Consider the following 21421-nt stretch of genomic DNA (forward strand, 5'->3'; position numbering starts at 1 on the left):
ATATCCATCCACAAAAGATAGATCTTTGTACTACTTAGCCCAAAGCAATGAAGACAGTTCCAAAAAGAAAAAAGAAAAAAAAGATTATGGCAGCAGTGTTCTAGACAATGACAACATCAAAATACATATGCAGGTTTCAAGGTAAATCAAGGGAAGGGCATACACTTGTTTGAATGGCCAAATTCTGATCTTTTAATTGCAATTTTCAATGCTTTTTAAGTCACTCCTCATGTTTTTACATGTCAGTTACATGAATTTTCATTCATGTTGTAGATTACAAAAGAAACTGAATTTACAATGTGATGCCCCTGTCTGCATACTAATGATAAATAGCTTATTGCTCACCAGCACACAGTGATCTGCTCAGATTGGCATACTTCAGCCTGGGCGTATCCTTGAGGTAATATCTCTCGTACACATGTACCTGCGTGCCTGGTGAACTGTAGTGAGATAGGTGTGGGCTTCTGAGTTTGGCCCCTTCCTAAACGCCTTGCTTTGCTGAATGGTGTGTTTGTGTGTGTGTTTAACTTTTAAATCTCATTCTCCTTATCTATTACATTGGAATAATACCTGTCGCTTAGAGCTTCTGGGCAAATAAAGGGACATTACAGATAATTGCACATCATTTAAAACATGCACTTCCTCGGGCCTACGGATGTGGCACAGTGGGTTAAGTCACCATCTGTGATGCTGGCATCCCATATGAGCACCAGTTCAAGTCCCTGATGCCCATTCCTGATTCAACTCACTGCTAATGCACCTAGGAAAGCAGAAGATGGCCCAAATACTTGGGACCCTCTCACTGATATGGGAGCTTGGATAACATTCCTGGCTCCTGGCTTCCACCTGCCCCTGCCCTGGCTGTCGGAGCCAGTTGGGAAGTGAACCAATGGATGGAATATCTGTTTCTCTGTCATTCTGCCTTTCAAGTAAATAAAATGCATAAAAACAAACATGTAACTTCTCTTCCCAACCCTTTGTCTTTTTTTTTAAGCAACCAGAAACTTTTTTTTTTATTTGAAAGTCATAGTTATACAGAGGGAGAAGGAGAGGCAGAGAGAAAGAAAGAAAGGAAGAAAGAGAGAAAGAGAGAAAGAGAGAGAGAGAGAGTCTTCCATCTGCTGGTTCACTCCTCAGTTGGCTGCAATGGCCGGAACTGCACCATCAGGAGCCAGGAGCTTCTTCCAGGTCTCCCACATGGGTGCTGGGGCCCAAGGACTTAGGACATCTTCCACTGCTTTCCCAGGCCATAGCAGAGAGCTGGACTGGAAGTGGAGCAGCCAGGACTTGAACCGGCACTCATATGGGATGCCAGCACTGCAGCAACAGATTTACCCACTATGTCACAGTGCTGGCCCCTCCCTCTTTGTCTTAAAAAAAAATTCAGGCCGGGGCCGCGGCTCAGTAGGCTAATCCTCCACCTTGCGGCGCCGGCACACCGGGTTCTAGTCCCGGTCGGGGCACCGATCCTGTCCCGGTTGCCCCTCTTCCAGGCCAGCTCTCTGCTGTGGCCAGGGAGTGCAGTGGAGGATGGCCCACGTGCTTGGGCCCTGTACCCCATGGGAGACCAGGAGAAGCACCTGGCTCCTGCCATCGGATCAGCGCGGTACGCCGGCAGCAGCGCGCCTACCGCGGCGGCCATTGGAGGGTGAACCAACGGCAAAGGAAGACCTTTCTCTCTATCTCTCTCTCTCACTGTCCACTCTGCCTGTCAAAAAAAAAAAAAAAAAAAAATCCGACCACTTTTGCAACAAAGGAATATTTGCTTTCTGGCTACATTATGTTTCCACGGACATGAAAAACCATTTCTGGTTAACCAATACAAGGTACAGGAAAATTTACATGGAGATCAGACACTTGGCTTTTTACCTGTGACCAAAATTACCACCAATGGAGCTGTCACAAATGCAGAGTGCCGTCTGCCCAGATGTGGAGGAAATGTCCCCGCAGGCCCTGATGTGGCTGAGGTCGTACTAATTTCTTCTACCCGCCCCCCTTCACAGTTTTGCTCCTGAAGCCAGCACCTTGGCCTTCATCACTCACATGTGTCTACCAGGTTTTGCTTTTAGTTCGGAAGAAAGCCCCTATTTTCACCTGTGTCTTTGATCCTTGGCCTTACAGAGTTTGGGTTGCTTTTATTTTTTTTTTTTTTTTTTTTTTTGTCTTTTAATAATCCCCCACCCCAACTGTTCTAAGTTACAAATGGCCAGATTTCAGTCATCAGGAGAGTAGAATGTATTATTTTTTTGCAGCCTGTCTCACTGGGGGCCGGATTCCAAGGAGGCAGCCCGTGTGCTCACAGGCCAGGAGAGCCAGGATTTCAACAGTGTCAACAATCTTTGCTCATCATACCAAAAAAGCCCTGTGTCGGTGCCGACTCATTAGCATACAGCCGTGCCGTGCTTGCTAACAAAGCAGGCTCTGGGTATCTGCTAGTTTCTCAGCCTGTCGGGCTTCCTTGACCGAAAAGAAGAAATAGCCTCAGGCAAGGATGCTGTCCGAGGATTCTCAAGGAGAGTGAGAAAGAGAGAGTTTTGAACTGGTTTTAAAGTAATCATCCCTTGGAGAAAGGAAACCATCCATTCTTTGTTTTTTTTTTTTTTTAATTTTGTTTTAAATAGCTAAAGAGAAAAAAAAAAAAAACTCTGGCTATCTAGTTAAAAATGATTGAACCTTGAATAATTCCTGGCCATCCCTTTAATGGTTTTATTTTGTTAGAACGCCTAAAAAAATATCTGTCTGGGCAGAGGTATACAAGCGTGCCCTCCTCTCGGTCTGTCTCTATCCCTCTTTTGTTGGGGGGATGGAGGGAAGAAGAAACGTACAAGCAGATGTGCTGCTAGATCTACAGGCTTCTGCCAACCATATGGCATCTTAAAGAAAGATGGTTGGAGCGTCTGGATTAGCAAAGAGTCGGGATGGGAAGCCATGTGTCGTGTTGGTACAGGCAGTTGTTTGAGCTCTCTCTAAATGGCTTCAGGAGATTGTGTAATGGAACAAATGGTCCTGCGAGCCCAGGAACAGCCTTGCCGCTGCTGGAGAGGCAATTGGCCCTCGGGCGGGTGCTGCTTCCCTTGCTCCCCCAGTGTTATGTTTTCTTCTTCAGTGTTCTTCCGACTCGCAGGATTGACTCAGAACTTGTCCATTTAGAATTATGCTCCGGGTTCTCCCGCCTCAATGTCCCGGTGAATGCTCTCTCCCTAATTTGGTAATTAATAATGTTTTCCTCAGTATCTGCTCCCTCAGGCCTCGGCAGGGGGTCCAGGCTCAGCCTCTGACAAAGGAGGTTATCCAGCTATTTGGGGGGGATGTGTCCCTCCCACCAGAGTTCCCAGAAACCCCAGGAGATGGAAAACCTTTCATTTCTTAGTGAGCTGAGTTTTATGAGATCCTAGGTGTTGAACACATAAGAGGTATGTCTCCTCACTATTTTGGGGCCTTGTGTGTATCATTTATACACACACACACACACACACGTACAGTAACTCCATTATAGTGAACTCATTGGACTGCCATTTACTAAGCAATTTGAGACCTCAGGACTGTCCTCCCTAATACAAAATGTAGACACAAGTTTGAGAATTGAGACACTGTGATGCTGGCAGCACGTTGGCAGTATTTCAGCTATGGTCAAGTCCTCAGACCATTCTTATTTTGAGAGGCCAGAGGCAGAAGATACCCTGAGACCTTGCAGCTAGAGCAGATCTGCTGAGCCTGTTGTCTTAGCCTAGCTGCTTGGACGGTCCAGCTACATTCTAAGTCAGACAGAGCTTATCTTCTGGTAGTTTCATTGTGCATGCAGTGCAACATCTTTAGCTGCTAGAAAAGTTAGCAGTTAAAAGTTACCTCCTCCTTCCTGGAATAAGATAGCAAGTGTATCAGAAATTGTGCTTATGGAAGATGAAATGGCTCCGCTCATGGATCTGTTCCAAGAACCTGACATCAAATAAGTTTGAAGTGGGTGGTCAGTGCGGGTCAGTGAGGGCTGGCTGGTTAGTGCCTGGTTCAGGCTGCACATTATACGAGCAGAGTGCACTGAGTACCAACACCTTCTTTCTCATAGGCAATAACTCCAACTACACAGGTCACCATAATGGGAGCAACTAGAAAATGCAGCATTTGGGATGAATATGAGTTACCTGTGCTCAACTCTAGGAAATAGGAGGCTAGCCATGTCTGTTATAGCTTCCCTCAAAGGGACTTGGAGCAATGAAAATACATTCTAATTTATTTACTACATAATGATGCAAAGCCTTCTCAAAAAGAGAAATGAAAGCTACAGAATGGCTGACTGGGCTCCAGTAGGAGAAAAGGGCACAGAACCTAGAAATGGGAATGTGTCTTCAGACTGTCATCATTTGGATGCACTTGCAGCTCAGGCAAGCAAGTTTTACTATCTTAAAGACATCTGAAAAAAAGCATCCGAAGACTGTTAGTAACTCCCTTCATTGATAACTGTTTTCTGCAAGGATAAGATGTCACTCAAACATTTCAAATAAAGCACTGTTTCCTTTTTGTGCATTCTTTGTATTTAAAATTTTATTCTTCTAGGTTTGAAACACTGCTTTTCTAAAGAGCTCATTTCATACTGCACATGTGAAGTGTTAGAGTATTCCTACTTTGTCCTCTGAGTCTGAGATCTGCGTGGGGGTGGAGTGTCTATGGAAAGCATAATTTTAATTGTTATCTACCACATGGAAGAAATTACCACTTTACTCTCTTTTACCTTCCAAGTGCACAGGGTCCCAAATTTGTCAGCCTTAGAATCTCTTGAAACAATGCAATTAAACTGCAACATATTTCCTAACATTCTTAATTAAGACAGTGACTGAAAAATGTAGATTAACAGAAGTTACTGTTTTTATCAACATATTTTCTCTCTTTCCCGCCACCATCACATCCTCCTTCCCCCACCCCTTTTTGCTTTAAATGTCTGATGTCAGTTTCGTCCACATGTACATTATGCACATGGCACTGAAGAAACAAAGTAAAAAATTCTCTTTTAATTCTGAGCTGCATGCCCAGCGCCACATGCACTGTCTGTTACATGTCGCTTCTTATGAGGTTCATGCTGGGAGTTTCTTTTTAAAGGCAAAGTGTTTCTGAAGGAAAGAGTTCAGGTTGGGCAGATTGTGTTAGAAAAATCGCACTGCCTCCGAGTGGAATTAATACACTGATTCTTCTATGCAGGCTCAAACTGGCAGCGTGTGCAAAAGTTCAAGAGTGTCTGGGAATTGAAATATGGAGGAGAAATTGGGAGAGTGAGCAGAGACAAAGAATTGGAAGTAGGGCTTAGAAGTGAAACTCGTGGTAACTTTGTAAAGAAGGGGAGAGAATTCAAGTATGAACAACTGTGTCATAAAGCAGTTCTGGCTGACAGTATTGTCATCACAAAGTCCTGTTTTCCCTAGCACGTTTTAGGACTGATCTTATAATTCATTGTAGCTATTGGGATGGAGGTGGAGGCAATGCCATACCCAGCACCTTTTCACCCACCTTGTTTGAGTCCTTGCGAGTTTCAACTAAGTCCCATGAGAAGCAAAACCTCTAATGTAGAAATCAAAACAGGCTGTAATACTCCCTTGGCCTATAGGCCAAGATTTTTTTTCCCCTCTTTAATTAAAATTTGAGTCCTTCCTGATCATCAACAAACAGCGTTTCATTTATTTGTTTACAAATAAGGAATTAAAAAGTAAGATGAGCAAATACAACCACGCAGCACCTTTCTCATCACGAGGAAATCAACCTTTCTCCTGGTTTCTTCTCAGGGGAAAGAAACTGGGACGTGAGCGTAGAGTTAATGAAGCTTTCACCCATCTCCCTCCCTCAACTGCCATCTCTCTTTAATCCTCTCCTGCTGCCAAAGTCCAGAGGCCCGTTGAGCCCCCGCGGAGTCTCCCGAGCCAGATGCTCCGCACCCAGCCTCCCGCCCCCCACCGCCTGAGCTCGCCGCCCTCCAGGTGCGGGGCGCCTGCCCGGAGGTTCGGGGCCCTCCCGGGGGACGGCGGAACGCTGGGCAAGCCAGGGCCGAGGGTCCAGAGGTGGAGCCGGCGGGAGGTCGGCACCGGCGGGGAGGCCCGGCGCGCGGCGGCGCTCAGAGCTGGAGCTCGGAGCTGCCGCGGAGTGGGGCGCCTCCGGCCCGGAACGCGCTCCGAGGTGGCCCGAGAGCAGGTGCAGGCGTGCCGGAGGCACTCCCGGAGCCCTGTTGTCTGCTCAGCCTGCAGAAGCAGTTGCCCAGCCTGGGGTAGCATACCGGCTGGGAGTTCCCGGGACGCGGCGTGGCACTGCAGGGCCGTGCTCCGTGCGCTCGCGGAAAAGCTGAATACGGGAAGGGAAGGGCTCGTCCGGAGCGCGCACAGCCGCTCCCTAACTCCATCAAACTTAAGACTTAAGCATTTTACTGGCAAGCATCGGGAGGGGGAAAATATTCTACCTTCTGTTTGGCAGTTGCTCTTTTTCTGAAGCAGGAAATTCTCTGTGTGGATGACTCAGTGCATGGGTACTCCCACTGCCACATGGGTCAGGGGCTGGGGAGTCGGCCGGAATCCTGCCCGTGCATCTTTTAAAATAGGAGTCTGCAGCCGGTGGGCAAGGAGCTGGCCCCCCAGCCCACCAGGCCCTGCGGCCCCTCTCCTCCTATTGTGCTTTGCCGTCTGGACGGCTGCTTGTACTGCCCTGGAACCTAATTTCTCCCAAAACAACCACCAAGGAACCGGCACCCAGGAATTCAACCCTACGTGATTTAACATGAAAGGTGGGGCAGGGGTTCTTTGTGAAATCTGGGAGCTGGGGCCTGTGCAGGGAGGGACTGCCTACTGTCCCCTGGAGCAGACCCAGATGAAGGTCCCTCCTTCCCTTTCCCTTCTGTCCCTCTTATCCAGGAAATCTTAATTTAGGAGAAAATGAGGATAATGTTCCACAAGGAACACTGTCTTGTCGCTGGAGCACGCTGCTGCTCCTCTAAGGCCCCCTTGCTATCCATCTCAAGGACTGCACGTCTTGTGCACATAGATACTTTCTGGTTGGAACACCTAAAAGCTGATTGATGACAGGGAGGCGGTACTGAACCGGCATATCCCAGAGCAGTCTTCCTATTTGTTCTCTTTGCCATCTTCCTCAGTGCCACAGTGATTCCCTGGGCTACCCAAGCACCATGTTAGCTTGCGATGATAAAACAAAACAAAACAAAGAGAGAGAGAGAGAGAGAGAGAGAGAGAGGACTGTTGGAAGCCTTCACTGATTCTTTTGCCACTCATTAAAATTCAAAAATTTGCATCCCAAATATTAAAACATTGACTAAGTTCATTTCTTCTCCCCCACAGTGGCACGTAACTAGGCAGAATCGGGCTCTCCTGCTGCTGGAGCCCGCTGGAAACCAAAATGAGCCCTCCAGCAGACCTAATCACTCTGATCTGTCATGGACCTTCTAGCTGGAAGAGTTATGCCATCATATAATCCCAACACTCAGCACTGTGTGGAGGACCCCCTTTTACTAAATGATTTATTACTCTTAGCAGAATTCCTTTGGCGGCAGATTTTATTTCTGAGTCACTCTGTTCAGCTCAATTGGTCGCCTTCAGTTACCGTGGCAACCAGCAGATGGGGTTCTTTGACAAGGGTCAGCAGGGAGGCTGTGTCGGTATAGAGGGAAGAGAAGCTAAATAAAAAAGCTTTCGGCATTGACAGTTCTGTAGTAGATGGCCAGGAGTTGTTATCAAATTACTTGCATTAAAACCTAATTAAGATGTGTGCCAATAAGTGCACTGTAGTGACTGAATCTGGTTATTACTTAGCTGCCATGGGCTCACTCCTATTCCATCATACCTCTGTGACCGATTTGGCTATTCCAGGGATGGTCAGCAATGAAGGAAACCGAGGAGGATCTCACAACAGTGGGGGGCTCCAAGTGCTCCAGAACCCCTCTCAGAGGGCTTTGGTCCTGGGAGCACCACAAGGACCTCACTAGAACAGAGTCTTTGTGAAAGCACAGCCCTGTCCATGAACACCTGTTTGAGGGTGGCTGAGCAGGACTGCCCTGCATCTTATAGCTTTGTATCTTTAAGACTGGTGTTGCTTTAATTGCAAATAGCACTCATCCCAATGAAACGGGTCTTTGGCTCTTCCCAGTGGCAGAATCCACAAATCCACAGAGGTGGGACAACTAAGTGCAAAGGATATTTTCTGTAGAAGAGGAAAGGGATATTATTAGGTCATTTGACAAAACCAGAATTCAGTAGGTTAGATAAAGGCATTATATTGATATTAAATTTACTGTAGTAGATAGTATGCCATAAGAGAAGATTTTGTAAGAGGAGATCTTTATACACAGGAGGTACACTGCTGCATCTAGGAGAAAAAGGGCAGTGGTATATGCAACTTATTCTCAAAAGTTCAGAAAAAAGTACTATTTACTTGTATACACATGAAAAAAGTACAATAAATAAAATGGGGCAAAATTAACACAACAGCTGAATTCAGTTCAGCGATATGTGGGTACTCTTGGTACTATTCTTGCAACTTTTTGTCAGCTTAGCATTATTTCCAAATAAACCAAAAGGATTCATACCTTTGGGATGAGGGAAGGATATGAAACGTAAAGCAGTGTGGGCTTTTCTGCTAGTGCTTCTGTATGGCCTTCAGCCCAGTGTACCCTGGATCCTACTCTGTGATGATTGTGATTTTCAGCAATTTCCATTCCTCTGCCCCATTTTCTTTGAACAATAGGCTGCAGTTGCCATGACTCTGCTTTTATTTTCAAAAGAGCTGGTTGAGGTAGCTTAGGCTTGAGACAGATGGTCTTCTAGGTTCTTAGGGCAGGCATTTGACATTGGGGTTAAAATGCTGCTTGAGATGCCTGCATCCCATATCCTTGTGCCAGGGTTCAAGTCCTGCCTCAGCTTCTGATTCCAGCTCCCCAGGAATGTGTACCTTGGGAGGCAGCTGATGATGGCTCAGGGTGGAGTTCTTTTAAAGTGTCTTGGATTCTGAGGCCGGCACTGTGGCTCACTAGGCTAATCTTCCACCTACGGCGCCGGCACCCTGGGTTCTAGTCACGGTTGGGGAGCCAGATTCTGTCCCAGTTGCCCCTCTTCCAGTCCAGCTCTCTGCTGTGGCCCAGGAAGGCAGTGGAAGATGGCCCAAGTCCTTGGGCCCCTGCACCCGCATGGGAGACCAGGAAGAAGCACCTGGCTCCTGGCTTTGGGCGGCCATTTGGGGGGTGAACCAATGGAAGGAAGACTGTTCTCTCTGTATCTCTCTCTCTCTCACTGTCTAACTCTGCCCATAAAAAAAAAAGTGTCTTGGATCCTTAGCAATTTTTTAAAATGTTTATTTATTTTCATCTACTTGAAAGACAGAATGAGAGTGGGGAGGGTGGAGAGAACAATCTTGCATCTGCTGGTTCACATCCCAAATGCTTGCAGCAGTCTGGTCTGGGCCAGGCTGAAGTCAAGAACTCCATCCTCATCTCCCACATGGGTGGTAGGGATGCAAGAACCTGAGCCATGCTCCACTGTCCTCCCGGATGCATCAGCAGGAAGCTGGATCAGAAGTGGAGTGGCCCGGTCTCAAACTGACACTCCGATATGGGATGCCAGTATCACAAGCAGCGGCCTAATCCCCAGCACCACAATGATACCCCTTAAAATAGGTTAAAAGAAAAAAGAATGTTGAAGTCTTCTAGCCAGATCCATTCATGTCCCTGTTTCACATTGTGAGGATCCCTTATTCCCTGTATTACAAGCTCCACCTCTCTCAGATGGCTTCAGAAGGTTACAAGGTAGGGATGCAACAGATGTTCCTCATCGACTTAAGGTGAAACTGTGCCACCTTTCTGTTAGAAGCGCAGTTTTAAGCAGTCAGTCTGTGAAAAAGCCTCAGTGGCGTTGTCAGAGGCTTCAGGGTCCTGCTGGAGGCAGTGGCTCTGCTACCTAAAACACTAAATGTGTTGCTTTGGCCATTCATCCAAGCACTGAGCGGTCACTGAGGGCCACTGTGGCACTGTGGGAGCCACCAGTGAGAAGCTTTCCAAGGTGATCCTGGGAGCTTTAGGCCCCCTGTTTTTGCATCATTTGTGCTGTACCAGGCTGTGGACTGGGTCAGTGTTGCCCAAAGTGTGGCTTCCAGCCCAAAGCCGGTCCTCAAGCTGTTTGTAACTGGTCTGTGACACAATGAGAAATGAAATCAAGACTGTTCAGAGACTTTGAGAGTAGTTGGACCATGCGATCTCATGTCCATTGCACATCACAAAACCATCAGTCTGTAATAGATTGGAAATTTGAAAGGAATAAAAACCAAAACCAAATCTGGTTCCCACCGAGCTAGTGGGAGAATCCTAGGCTGGGGATGTCCTCTTCCTTACACCTTAGCCGTTTCCCAGAACGTTGCCTGGGGACATTATCTTTCTTAAGATCCTTCTTGAAATCTGTATATTTTAGTAAGGATTGAAGATTTGGCCAACCTTTTTAAAAAACATTTTGAAATGCTGCCATCACTGGATTTGAAGAGTTACACTTCCAGTGTAAGATTTGCTAGACAGGCTGGGTAACCGTGGGCAAGTCTCTTGTCCTCTCTGGGCCTCGGTGTGACCACAGTGGGCTGAAATGAAAGGTCTGAAAAGCTCCCTGCTCAAACATGACCTGATGGTTCGGGGGAGAAGAGCGGGGTGGGGGTGGTCTTTCCTCTATGTCTGTTCCCAAGAAGCCCACTATTTTACCTCTGCAGACAGCCAAAGCTAACTGGAAATTTGAAAGAATGAAAAATTTAAAGGGCATTACAGGAAAATAAATTCTCTTTATTAACAGTGTAAACTCTTCCCAGTATTGCATGAGCCTCAGGATGAATTAACTCTATTGAAATCATTATTGACTAGGGTGAATTTAGGCAAAGGAAATTTAAAAAGCAAAGCAGCCATTGAAAGTACCTTAACTTTGTGAGTGAGGACGAGGTGCTGGAATTGTGTTCTAGAGTCCTAAGAAAACTGCTGATTCTGGCTAATTCTGTATGACTGCATTAATAAGATGGAAATATGTAAAATACAGTAACAATTTCTAAGTATTGGATCAAAGCATACAACTTTGAGGTATCTATAAAAATTACCTAGACCACTAATTAGAGTAATAGGATTTTTAAAACTTCAATTTGGGTCACCTAGATACTTGAAGGTGATACTTGAAGATAGAAACATAGTAAAATTTTATGAAGTCATAATGTAGAAATGTGGAACTGGAAGAGAAATTAGATATTTTCTAGCCTCAGTGTTTTCTGTAGAAGGTCAGGTAAGAAATATTTTAGGCTCTGTGGCCATGTGGTTACCGTTGCAACCGCTTAGCCTCGTGGTATGAAAGCAGCCACAGACAATACGTGGATGAATGAGCATGACCACATTGCCCTGAAAGTTGACTTAGGGGCACTGAAAGTTGAATTTCATATGACACTCACTCATTATTCTCTCCCCTTTTGATTTTAATTTCAATCATTTGAAAAATGAAAAAAGCACTCTTAACTAGCAGATCGTACAAAAATGGGCAGTGGGCCAGCTTGGATTTGGCCTGTGGTCTGAAGTTTGCTGACCCAGTTCTAGCTTATCCTCTCATTTCACATGTGAAGAAACTGAAATTCAAAGTGATCACAGGATTTGCTTAAGTTCTCATGACTGATGCCAAAACATTTTAGGAGCAGACTAGGAAAGTTTTCATTTAGACAGTTGGTTGTTTTGATGATCAAAATTGAAGCCACATAAAAATTATTCTCCAGAAGAACTCATTTTGTATGTGTGATTAATACTGTGAATTATAATGTACCAGTGGTGCTTACACTTGAGAATTCATCAGAATCACCAAGAGGGAGGGCTTATAAAAATGCAGACTGCTGGGCCCACCCCCGGCCTTTCCAGTCAGGAGCTGTGGAGGCAGGATTTTCTGTCTAACAAATGCAGAACCTGTGGTTGGGAGAGATCAAACCTCTGGCCCGATGTGTTTGTGATGGGATTTTGAACTCCTGCCTCCCACTTCCAAGTCCCGTTCTTGTTGACCGATTACAGGATTCTTTCAAGTAAATGGCTGACTCCAGTAGCATACTTTATTTAATTTAAATGTTACACTTTTTTCAGGAACAAAGTTATTGCATATAGAAGTAACCTGTACCATAAATGGCATCACAGGCCTTACACTTACCACAAATATTGTGCTGGGATAAGTCATTTGCTCATTCCAGTCACCTCAATGTCGGGCACCTTGCTGCGTGCTAGAGGAGCGGAGCCCAACAAGATGGCGTTCCTGCCCCTGGGAAAGCCGTAGCTCAATGGGAGTGGCAGACAAGCACAGCAGAAGTGCAGAGGAGAGGCAAGGTTGGAACAGTCACACTGAGTCTTAAAGGGCCAGCAAGGGGAGGAGTTGGCCACAGGAGGGAAGGGATTCCAAGCAGAGAGCACAGCATGAGCAGTGGCAGGGAGTGTGGGGCCTTTGGGCAGAGCAGTTTGGAAAGGATAGGATGTGGGTGTGTAGGCTGGGGAGAATTACACAGAAGCCAAATGGTGGAAGGGCCTGATCACCCCTGCAAAGGAGTTTGGCCTTATGCTTAGATATACAGGTAGCCATCACCTGAATGGAATTGTGTTCAGAAGGATCCTTCTACTCTAGCTGTTGTGGGGAGTATGGGTTGAAGGGCCAAGTGGAAGCCAACAGCTACAGCCCCATGGGAAGGCTTTGTAGGCATGTGGATGAGGAATGCTGACAGAGGGAAGGGGAGTGGGTTGGACGGGGCAGGCTGGGGAGAGGTTCAGAGGGCTCATCCCTGGTAAGGGACAGGGAGGAGGCAAGGAGGAGTTGGGAGGATGAGAGATTGGGAGTGGTCTCACCATGTGAGAGGGACACAGGGAGGAGCATTGGGAGATGTGTCCAGTGTGTCACGTGGCGAGAGCCAAGGGGACTGAAATGCTGAGGGGCAGCTGAGGGGCAGCGGGAGGCAGGGACTGAGTGTTGAGGCTCCTGGAGCCCTGGGTGTGAGAAGGAAACCTGGCAGGTGGAATGCTTCCAGGGAGTAGCTTGCTGAGCCCGGCTCTGGGTCACACCAGCATGTGAGGGTCTGATGGAGGAGGAAGAGAGTCCGGGTAGTAGAGGTCCTGTAACCAGGAGAGTCGAAGGAGAGTGATAAGTAGCACACAGGGCACCTGGGTGTCTGTGCCTTGCTTTTTGCATTCACAAAATACAGATAATAATAATACCTGCAGTGTGGTATTGTTATGGGGATTACATTAGTGAATGAGTGTAAAATGCTCACAATAAATTAGTTAATGACTGTAAACAGCTTACAATCTTGGGCATATAGTAGATGCAGCAGCAAATATTTATGGGCACTACTGGGAATAGTAGAGAAGGAAGTGCGTATTTTACAGTTACAACATTTGTACCTTTTTAATCCATAAGATGTTTGAAAAAACGTTCTTCGTGTCTACAGGGGGGCCCCTCTCCCAGGGAAACCGTGCATCTGTGCATTTTGAGAACATTAGAAGAGGAAGGAAAATCTTTGCCTTAGAGTGACCACAGGGAAGAGGGTGTGGTCTGAAAACATTTCAGAACCAAAGACATTTTACCACCACCACCACCACCACCAAAACCAAAAAGGAAACCAAAGCAAACAAACCCTGCACCCTACAGCAGGCTGTGGCAAGTTCCCGTGTGAAACTAAAACCTCCTCATTGAAAAACCTGCGGGCACTGGGGGAAGGGAGGGCTGGCCTGGAGGAGAAACTCCCATAGTGGCCCTGGGTGCCACAGTGGGCTCACAAGTGTTCATTTGGTTATTATACCTCCACACTTATTTATACACCGCATATATTTTGTATGTATCACATACAACATAAAAATTTAAATATATGTATTCACTTGCTTTCACAGTATTCATAGCAAATGAGTGTCTGAAGCATAGGACCAGAGCTGGCAGCTTGCACCGCTTCTGTTTTGCATAAGATATTTTCCCCAGCCCACTCAGCTCCATAAAGTTGTTTTGTATTTCACCACTTGCTCCATCTTATCTTGAAACCTTGCATATTTTTTGAAAAATGGTGGTTCTGACAATGCTGACGGGGTGTGGCTGAGAGGATTGCTGTTGGTCCAATAGAGATGTGCCCAAGACCCAGCACCCATATGAGTTTTTTGCGATTTTATCTATGTTGATGCCTTTATAAACCTGGGCCTGTTTGTTCCCATGGTAACTGCTGCCCCCTCCACACCAAGAATACCTGCTGAGGCCTTGGCACAGAAGGGGGCGGGATGGGGCCCTGTGCTGATTGCTCCACACCAGCGTGGGGCAGCAGCCCTTCCTCATGGACCAGCTGACCGCTGTGAGGGCAGGGGAGCCCAGCTGCTTCATGGGAAAGGGATGAGGCCTGGGACAGGGGCAGGAGGCATAGCCACATTGACAACACATTGCAAATACCAAGCTGGTCCTGAAGGTCTCCCTGGGATAGGACAGCTCTCTGTTTCCAAGATAAACGTATGTCTGGAGACAAAAAGCTCTAAATTAGAGTGAAGCCCTGAAGTCTGGCGATTCAGTCTTTCTCCTGCTGTGGGGAGCTCCTGGGGTCTGTAGAATGCTGGGGCTCCTTGCAGAAGGATGGCAACCCTGCTTGCTCTTTTGATGTTTAAGGCCTTGCAGAGGACATAGCTAAAAACAAGAAATTACAGTCTCTCAAAATGGTAATGACACAGCCCTGAGCCCTGCGAAGAAGTTTCCAGCCCTGTGAGGACCAAGAGGAGTGACCTTGCAGGCAGAGCTGTGGCAGGTGTGGAGGTCACAGGCGACGGGAGAAGGACAGGGTTGCTGGGTGTGCAGGAGCCCTGGCCAGAGGTAAGAGCAGGAGAGGGACCAAGGTCATGTGGAGTTGTGTCTTCCTAAGAGGGTGCCCCCTCCGCTTGGCACTTGTCTGTGCCCCAGGCCGGCACTCTTGTCCTTCTAAGAGCGCCCCTGATGCCACCTGCTGCCTTGCTCCTTTTCTCAGCAACAGCAGAGCCTTCCACCTTGGTGGGGCTGGGGAGGCTGCCAAGCTCCGTGGTGCCTGCCTTCTCCTGCCTCAGGGCGGACAGGGCTGCCCAGGGCCCCTTCTAACCTTGGGAAGCTCACCAGGCCTGCCCTGAGGGTTTCCCTCTCTCTGCCAGTGCCTGCTCCCCAGTAGCTCAAGACACTCACATCCTCTGCACCCCCTCTCGCTGCTTCTCCCCAGCCCAGCCCCTCACCGTAAGGAGCTGTCTCCTCTTCCAGCCCCTGAAACAAGGCTCCTGCCCAGCCAGTTCCCCTGCGTGGTGACAGCTCCCAGAGGCTGACCACACCTCCTTCAGCCTCTCCTCCCTGCACCTCTGGGGTGGGCTTCTCCCCGGTTCCCTCTGCCTCCTGGGTCTCCTCCCTTCCCAGGGTCTTGTTGGCTTCCAGTCCTCTGCCAGCTGTTGAAAGTGCTTGTTCCTCAAGGCCCTGCCCTGGGCATCTTCCTGTCACTGCGGCTGAGATTCTCACCCAGTAGGTGGTGGGGGCTCAGATGTCTGCATTTTTAAAAACTGTCCTGTTTGAAAGTCCCTGGCAGCCTCTTCCTGACAAATCTTGCCTCACCTCCCAGCAGATCTGGCCTGCACAGCTGGAGCTGTGCCCTGTCCCTCCTCCTAGGCCTTGAGCCTCAGAACTGTGCCCACCTGTCCCCAGAGCTTCTCTTCTACCCCAGACCTGTCGCTCCTCCCGTCCTCTCAGTAAATCACAACACCTCTGCCTGCTGAGCCGCCCACAGCCTCTGTTTGCAGACACACTATAGCCTTTGCAGTGCTTCCCCCATGGGAGAAGACCCCGCCCCGACCCTGCCAGAGCAGCACCCACTCATTTTCCCACTTCCCACTTGTGGGCTGAGTGGCTTTGGACTGACTGTTCATTTCTCCTGTTGGTGCCTCAGTTTCCTCACCCCCCCCTTTTTTTTTAAGATGTTTTTTAAAAGATTTATTTGAAAGGCAGAGTTACAGAAAGAGAGTTACATTGGGGGTGGGTGGGAGACACAGAGAGAGATCTTCTACCTGCTGGTTCATTCCACAAATGGCCACAATGGTCAGGACAGGGCCAGGCAGAAGCCAGGGGCTTTCTCCAGTCTTCCCACATGGGTGCAGGGGCCCATGCACTTGGGGCATCCTCTGCTGCTTTGCAGGCACATTAGCAGGGAGCTGGACTGGAAGTTGGACTCAAATTGGCGCCCATATGGGATGCTGGTGCTGCAGGCAGAGGCTTAACCCACTGAAGTGAGCATCATAGTTAGTTCCTGCCTCACTGAATCGTGAACACTAAGTACTAAGCACTTAGCACAGTGTCTAGTGCAGAGCAAATGCTCAGCTGTGATGATGATGAGCCACGCCTTCGGCTTCCCAGGCTGCCTGCCATCCTGGCCACTTGGATTCATGCCTTAACCTCGCCCTATCTGAACTCTGCAGCTGTTTGTTTCCAGGTCAGTCTCCCCTCAATTGGGAAACTCCCTGAGAATAAGAGCTATGTGTAGTTCCCAGTATCCACTTTAGTACTTGACCTTTAAGAAGTATTTATCAAGGGTTGGGCTCGGTTTTTTTGTTTTTTGGGTTTTTTTTAGATTTATTTATTTACTTGAAAGTCAGAATTGCAGAGAGAGAGGGAGAGAGACAGAAATTTTCTACCCGCTGGTTCACTCCCCAGATGGCGGCAATGGCTGAGACTGGGCTAGGCTGAAGCCAGGAGCCAGGAGCTTCCTCAGGACCTCCCACATGGGTGCAAGGGCCCAGGTACTTCTGCTGCTTTCCCAGGTATATTAGCAGGGAGCTGGATTGGAAGTGAAGCAGCCAGGACTTGAACCAGTGCCCATATGGGATGGCAGCACTGCAGATGACAATTTAACTCACAGTACCACAGCATCGGCCTCAAAGAAGTCGTTTCTTTGATGAAGTAACTCCGTGAGTTAACCAACCATGAACAATGCTTAAGAATACCTGGGCACTGCATGGATTTGGCTGCAACCAAGTTAATTAACCACTTTGCTACAGTTTTCTCATCTGTAAAATGGGAATGTTAGCCCATACCTCATAGGAGGGTTGTGAACTTTTACTTAAATAATCCGTGTGGAACAGTTAGCTCCAGGCTCTGTAAGTGTTAGCTGAGGTACTTGGTGGTAGTGGCAGCTGTGGTTGCTTGAAGACATGCACTTAGGAAAGCAAAAATGAGACTAATAGCCACCATGGGAAATAAAAACACAACTTGAGTGTTTATAGAGCACCCCGAGAGATCTAGCTGATGGTAATGAAATGTCCATTAATAGAGTGCAGGGTGGGTTGTGCAAGGTTTGAGGCCTTTCCAAAAATAACTTCATAATGAAAAAAATCTGTTTGCCCAATTTTCATAATAGGCCATGAAAGAGCTGAGACAAAAATGTGTTTCCTCAACATCATAGTCTCTTTTATCTAAAGTCTGGCTTTTAAAAAACAAACAAGCGTGGTTTGGGTTTGTTGTTGTTTTTCCTTTCCAAGCTGGTGACTGCATCGTTGTATGCGGAGTGACAGAAGAGGCTAACCCCCACACCGAGGGGCGTCTTTTTTAAAGGGAGAGAGACACCCCTGAGAGCAACTCCTTGGAGTGAAGTTGGTTTAAAAAATGAGCCAACTGGACTCCATCCTTAGCTCTGCAGAGGAGTGAGGGTCTGTGTCCTGGGGGGAGGACTGACTTCCCAGCATCCTACTCCTGCAGCAAGGGGGCGTCTGTCCTGGGCTCACACCCAGGCCCATCTGGGTGGCGCGTGCCCCCCTCCCCCAGAACCGCTGCAGCGTCGGAGGCCTACGGTTTGCAACCCACCCCGCCCCCAGTCTTGTCAGGGGCAGCCACTGGCCCCACCTCTGGCCGCTGAGCAAGCGTGGCCTGGCCGCCGTGGCTGGCCTTTCTTCCTGCCAGAGCAGCCTTGGAGTCTGCTCGTTGACCTGGATGGGGCAGCCATGGCTTTTGAGGAGCCCCAAAACACGTACTGAACCCATCAGTCTGTGGGATTGTAACCCATTTGAGCGGAGTACGTGGAGAATGGCCGCTCAGGGCACCTCTTGCCACTGAGCCTCAGTGGTGTCGTTTCTCGCATGTCCCTGCTCCGCTAAGCGGAGCTTGTGGTTGTCTCTACACCCTGACTTAATGGGAAGCGAACCTTAGGCCACAGAGCTCAGCTGCTAATGATAATCCTTCTCGCCTGAGTCAAACGCCGAGGCAGGGGCCGGCGCTGTGGTGCAGTGGATTAACGCCCTGGCCTGAAGCGCCAGCATCCCAAATGGGCGCTGGTTCAAGACCCAGCTGTTCCACTTCCCATCCGGCTATCTGCTGTGGCCTGGGAAAGCAGAAGATGGCTCAAGTCCTTGGGCCCCTGCACCGGTGTGGGAGACCCAGAAGAAGCTCCCGGCTTTCAAATAAATAAATCTAAAAAAAAAAAAAAAGAAAAAAAAGAAAACGCAGAAGCAGCGAGTTGTCAGCTTGTTACGGGGAAAAGGGGAAAAGTAGCGTCTGGAGTTTCCGCGGCCAGCTCGGCCCCTTCGCGCCTTCTCGCCCTGGCCAACCGCTCGGTTGCAGGGTGGCTTGGAGACCTGCGCGCGGACACACGTGGCCTCACGGTGCTGCCCACGCGGGGCTTCACCCAAAGTCAACGGACTTTGCCTCCTCTCAGATCACAGGAAAGATGGAGCGGGGACTTTCGAACTTTTACGCAAAGCAGAGGCAGGGAGCCGCTCCCACTTCGCTCAGGGTGGAGGCGGCGCGGTGCCTGGAAAGGGGCTCCGTGGCTCACGGGCGTCCACTCCCCGCAGGGCCGGCGCGTGTGAGCATGCGCAGTGCGGGGCCTCGCCCTGCAGGTGTAGGGCGCCCTCTATTAAAAGCGGCGCAATGCTGTTGTGGTCGAAAGCCTGGAGGCCCTTCAGCGATTGCAGGTGGTCGGGAGAGCAGGCTGGGGGGTGAAGAAAAGTGAACTTCCCGGAGGAGTCTGCGGAGAGTGTTAGAAAGGTAGTGGAGTGCAGCTGAGTTTCCCGCGAGGCAGCGTGGCTTTTGGTTAAGCCAACCCACCCCGACCCTATAAGCCCAAATCGTTCAGCTGTGCTCTGCGCCCACCGGAAGCGCCTGCCCGGCCAGCGTCCACAGAACTGGTGGCTGCAGAGTCTGACGCTGTGGTCTGCAGGTTGAAATACACTGTGAGCTTTGGCAATCCTTGTGAAAATACAAGTGAACTTCTCGTGCTTATGAGCGAGGATGGGGGCGGGGTGGGGGAGCAGGGAGCAGGGCACACATCAGACCACTTTCCAGAACAGTTCTGAGTGGTTGTTCGACTTTGAACTTAAGCCTGCGTTTCCACGGTGAGTGTGCTGCTGGCTGTAGGGAGCCGTCTGTGGACACACGAGGCTAATAGGCTGAATTAGCAAGTCTGGAGGGGAGAGCCCATCAGCAGAATGACAAATTTAGGGTCTTTAAAGACATCTGGTCAGCGATGCCGGCGCTCGTGATGGAGTGATTAATAATGGAAAACCCTTAGTTCAGTGTTTCTGCGTCCCTCGCCCACTCCCCAGCCAGGGCCGGCCGTCTGCCTAGCCTGCCAGAGATGTTTCCAGCTAAACAATGGAGCCATTTAGGCCTCTCGCCTTTGACCTCTGCTTGCGAGTTTAGGGTTTCAGTTTTTCTTCTACTTCCCCGAGTTACCTCTGTGTTTTTCTAATTGGCGGTGTATTCTGAAAGCTCCAGTTCCCTTGCACATCTGATAACAGTGCCATTCAGCTAAGCAGATGCTCACCAAGGGCCACCGCTAGCCAGCGCCTGGCACCTCAGGGTCACCTTGGACTTCAGGTCATGGTTCAGTGTCGGGACCTTCCCTCGCATACACTGAACGGTGGAGCCTGCTCAAAGGGCTGCCATCTGCCAGATCCCCCTCTGTCTGCTGAAACCCCCACCTCTCAGGCCCAGCTCTAATTCTGGATTTTTCTCCAGGCTCAGGCAGCTGGACAGGCATGGCCAGGCCACAGCCCAGCAGCTGGTGCAGCTGCTCAACAAGCAGAACCAGCTTCTCCTGGAGAGACAGAGCCTGTCAGAAGAAGTGGACCGGCTGCGAACCCAGGTACCTGCGCTTCCCAGCGTGGGGGTGGGAGTCCTGGGGCTGGCCAGCAGAGAACACACGGGGGCTTGTAGATCAGCCTTTATCGCAGTCTTTTTTTTTTTAGATCTGCATCTTGAGCAGGCTAAAATTCCAACTGACCACGATGGGCAGCTCATAAGCTAGGAGGGCAATCCCAGATTGTGCGCTGCCTGGTGGGGGACGTAGATGTGTGCACCGTGGCCTGCCCTCATAAAGGAGCTAAACTCTGTGCAGGTGAACTGAACCCACACCAGGTGCTGAGTGCATCCTACAGAGAGCACAGCGGAGGGTGTGAGAAGAGGGGAGCAGGACTGAAGTGGTCAGGATGGACTTCTTGCAGGACGATGGCCTAGAGCTACCCCTGCAACATGCGTGTGGTTTGAACTGGTTGAGGAAGGAGGTGTTTCCGATTAGGAAAGTCGCCTTGTCTTGAATCAGCTGGTGGTGATGGGGCTGGTGCTCTGAACGCACGCAGAGGACCTGGCAGTGTTACCCACAGGCCATGCATTCTCTCTCTTTACCCTTGAACAAGTCACCACAACTAACATTATCCTCTCCATTTTACGGATAGGAAAGGCGAGGCTCACACAAGGGCAAGTAGGGACATGGCAGGTGGAACCTAAGTCAGATTCCATGAGCCAGGACATGACCCGTCCAGGTTAGATATGGGGCCAGCAGCAGGGATAGTAAGAGAGGGCAAGTGTCCAGGTGAGTTTGGAGAATGAACTGGAATCTCTTTCTAAATGGCTTCTCCCTGTCAGAGAAGTTGTGCGTTTTGCCCCATCAAGCAATTTGTTAGAATAATGAGGTGGTCCGTAGGCTGGCTGTGGGCTTGCCTTTAATTAGGATTGCACCCAGGTGCTCCGTGAGTGCCCTGGGGATTTCCCTCAGTAAGAGCCTGGAGTGATTAACGGGGAAAATGCATCTGGAAATAAAAATGGGGAGGAATCTTCTTGTCCTGTCAAAATGACCGTGTGCTGAAGCGTTAGGAGGAGTTTGTCAATGCTGTCTGCCCCCCCCCCCCCCCACAGCTCAGCCCACCACTCAGCCCACTTTTGCCTCCGCAAAGCGCTCATCCAGCCGCAGCTCGTGAGCACAACTGGATGCCCATCACTGAGCTAAGGCTGCAGAGGCAAACACGCCTCTGCTGTTGTCAGCAGGTGCAGGCAGCTGCCCCAAGTCTGGGCCCGTGCTGCACTACACACACACCAAGGCAGGAACCTGCATGTTTTAAGATATCACAGGTTCTTGAGGACAGTATATTTTGAGAGCCTCTGAAGTGTTTGGA

At 49.1% G+C, this 21421-nt stretch overlaps 1 protein-coding gene across 7 annotated transcripts in view; it reads left to right on the plus strand.

The window, feature by feature from the left end:
• The window catches only part of SDCCAG8 (SHH signaling and ciliogenesis regulator SDCCAG8), a 272939-nt gene that overhangs the window by 241743 nt on the left and 9775 nt on the right, over positions 1 to 21421 (plus strand). For 4 of the 7 annotated variants that reach the window (XM_062210707.1, XM_062210711.1, XM_062210706.1 and 1 more), the window contains one exon: positions 19989 to 20115. The exons of 2 other annotated variants lie outside the window; for them this stretch is intronic. In XM_062210707.1, coding sequence (XP_062066691.1) covers positions 19989 to 20115 — 127 coding nt within the window. Of the gene's footprint in view, positions 1 to 19988; positions 20116 to 21421 lie in introns of those variants that run through there. One more of the 7 variants, XM_062210713.1, reaches the window with a different exon arrangement.

This window comes from Lepus europaeus, chromosome 14, assembly GCF_033115175.1.
Source record: "Lepus europaeus isolate LE1 chromosome 14, mLepTim1.pri, whole genome shotgun sequence".
Taxonomy (NCBI): domain Eukaryota; kingdom Metazoa; phylum Chordata; class Mammalia; order Lagomorpha; family Leporidae; genus Lepus; species Lepus europaeus.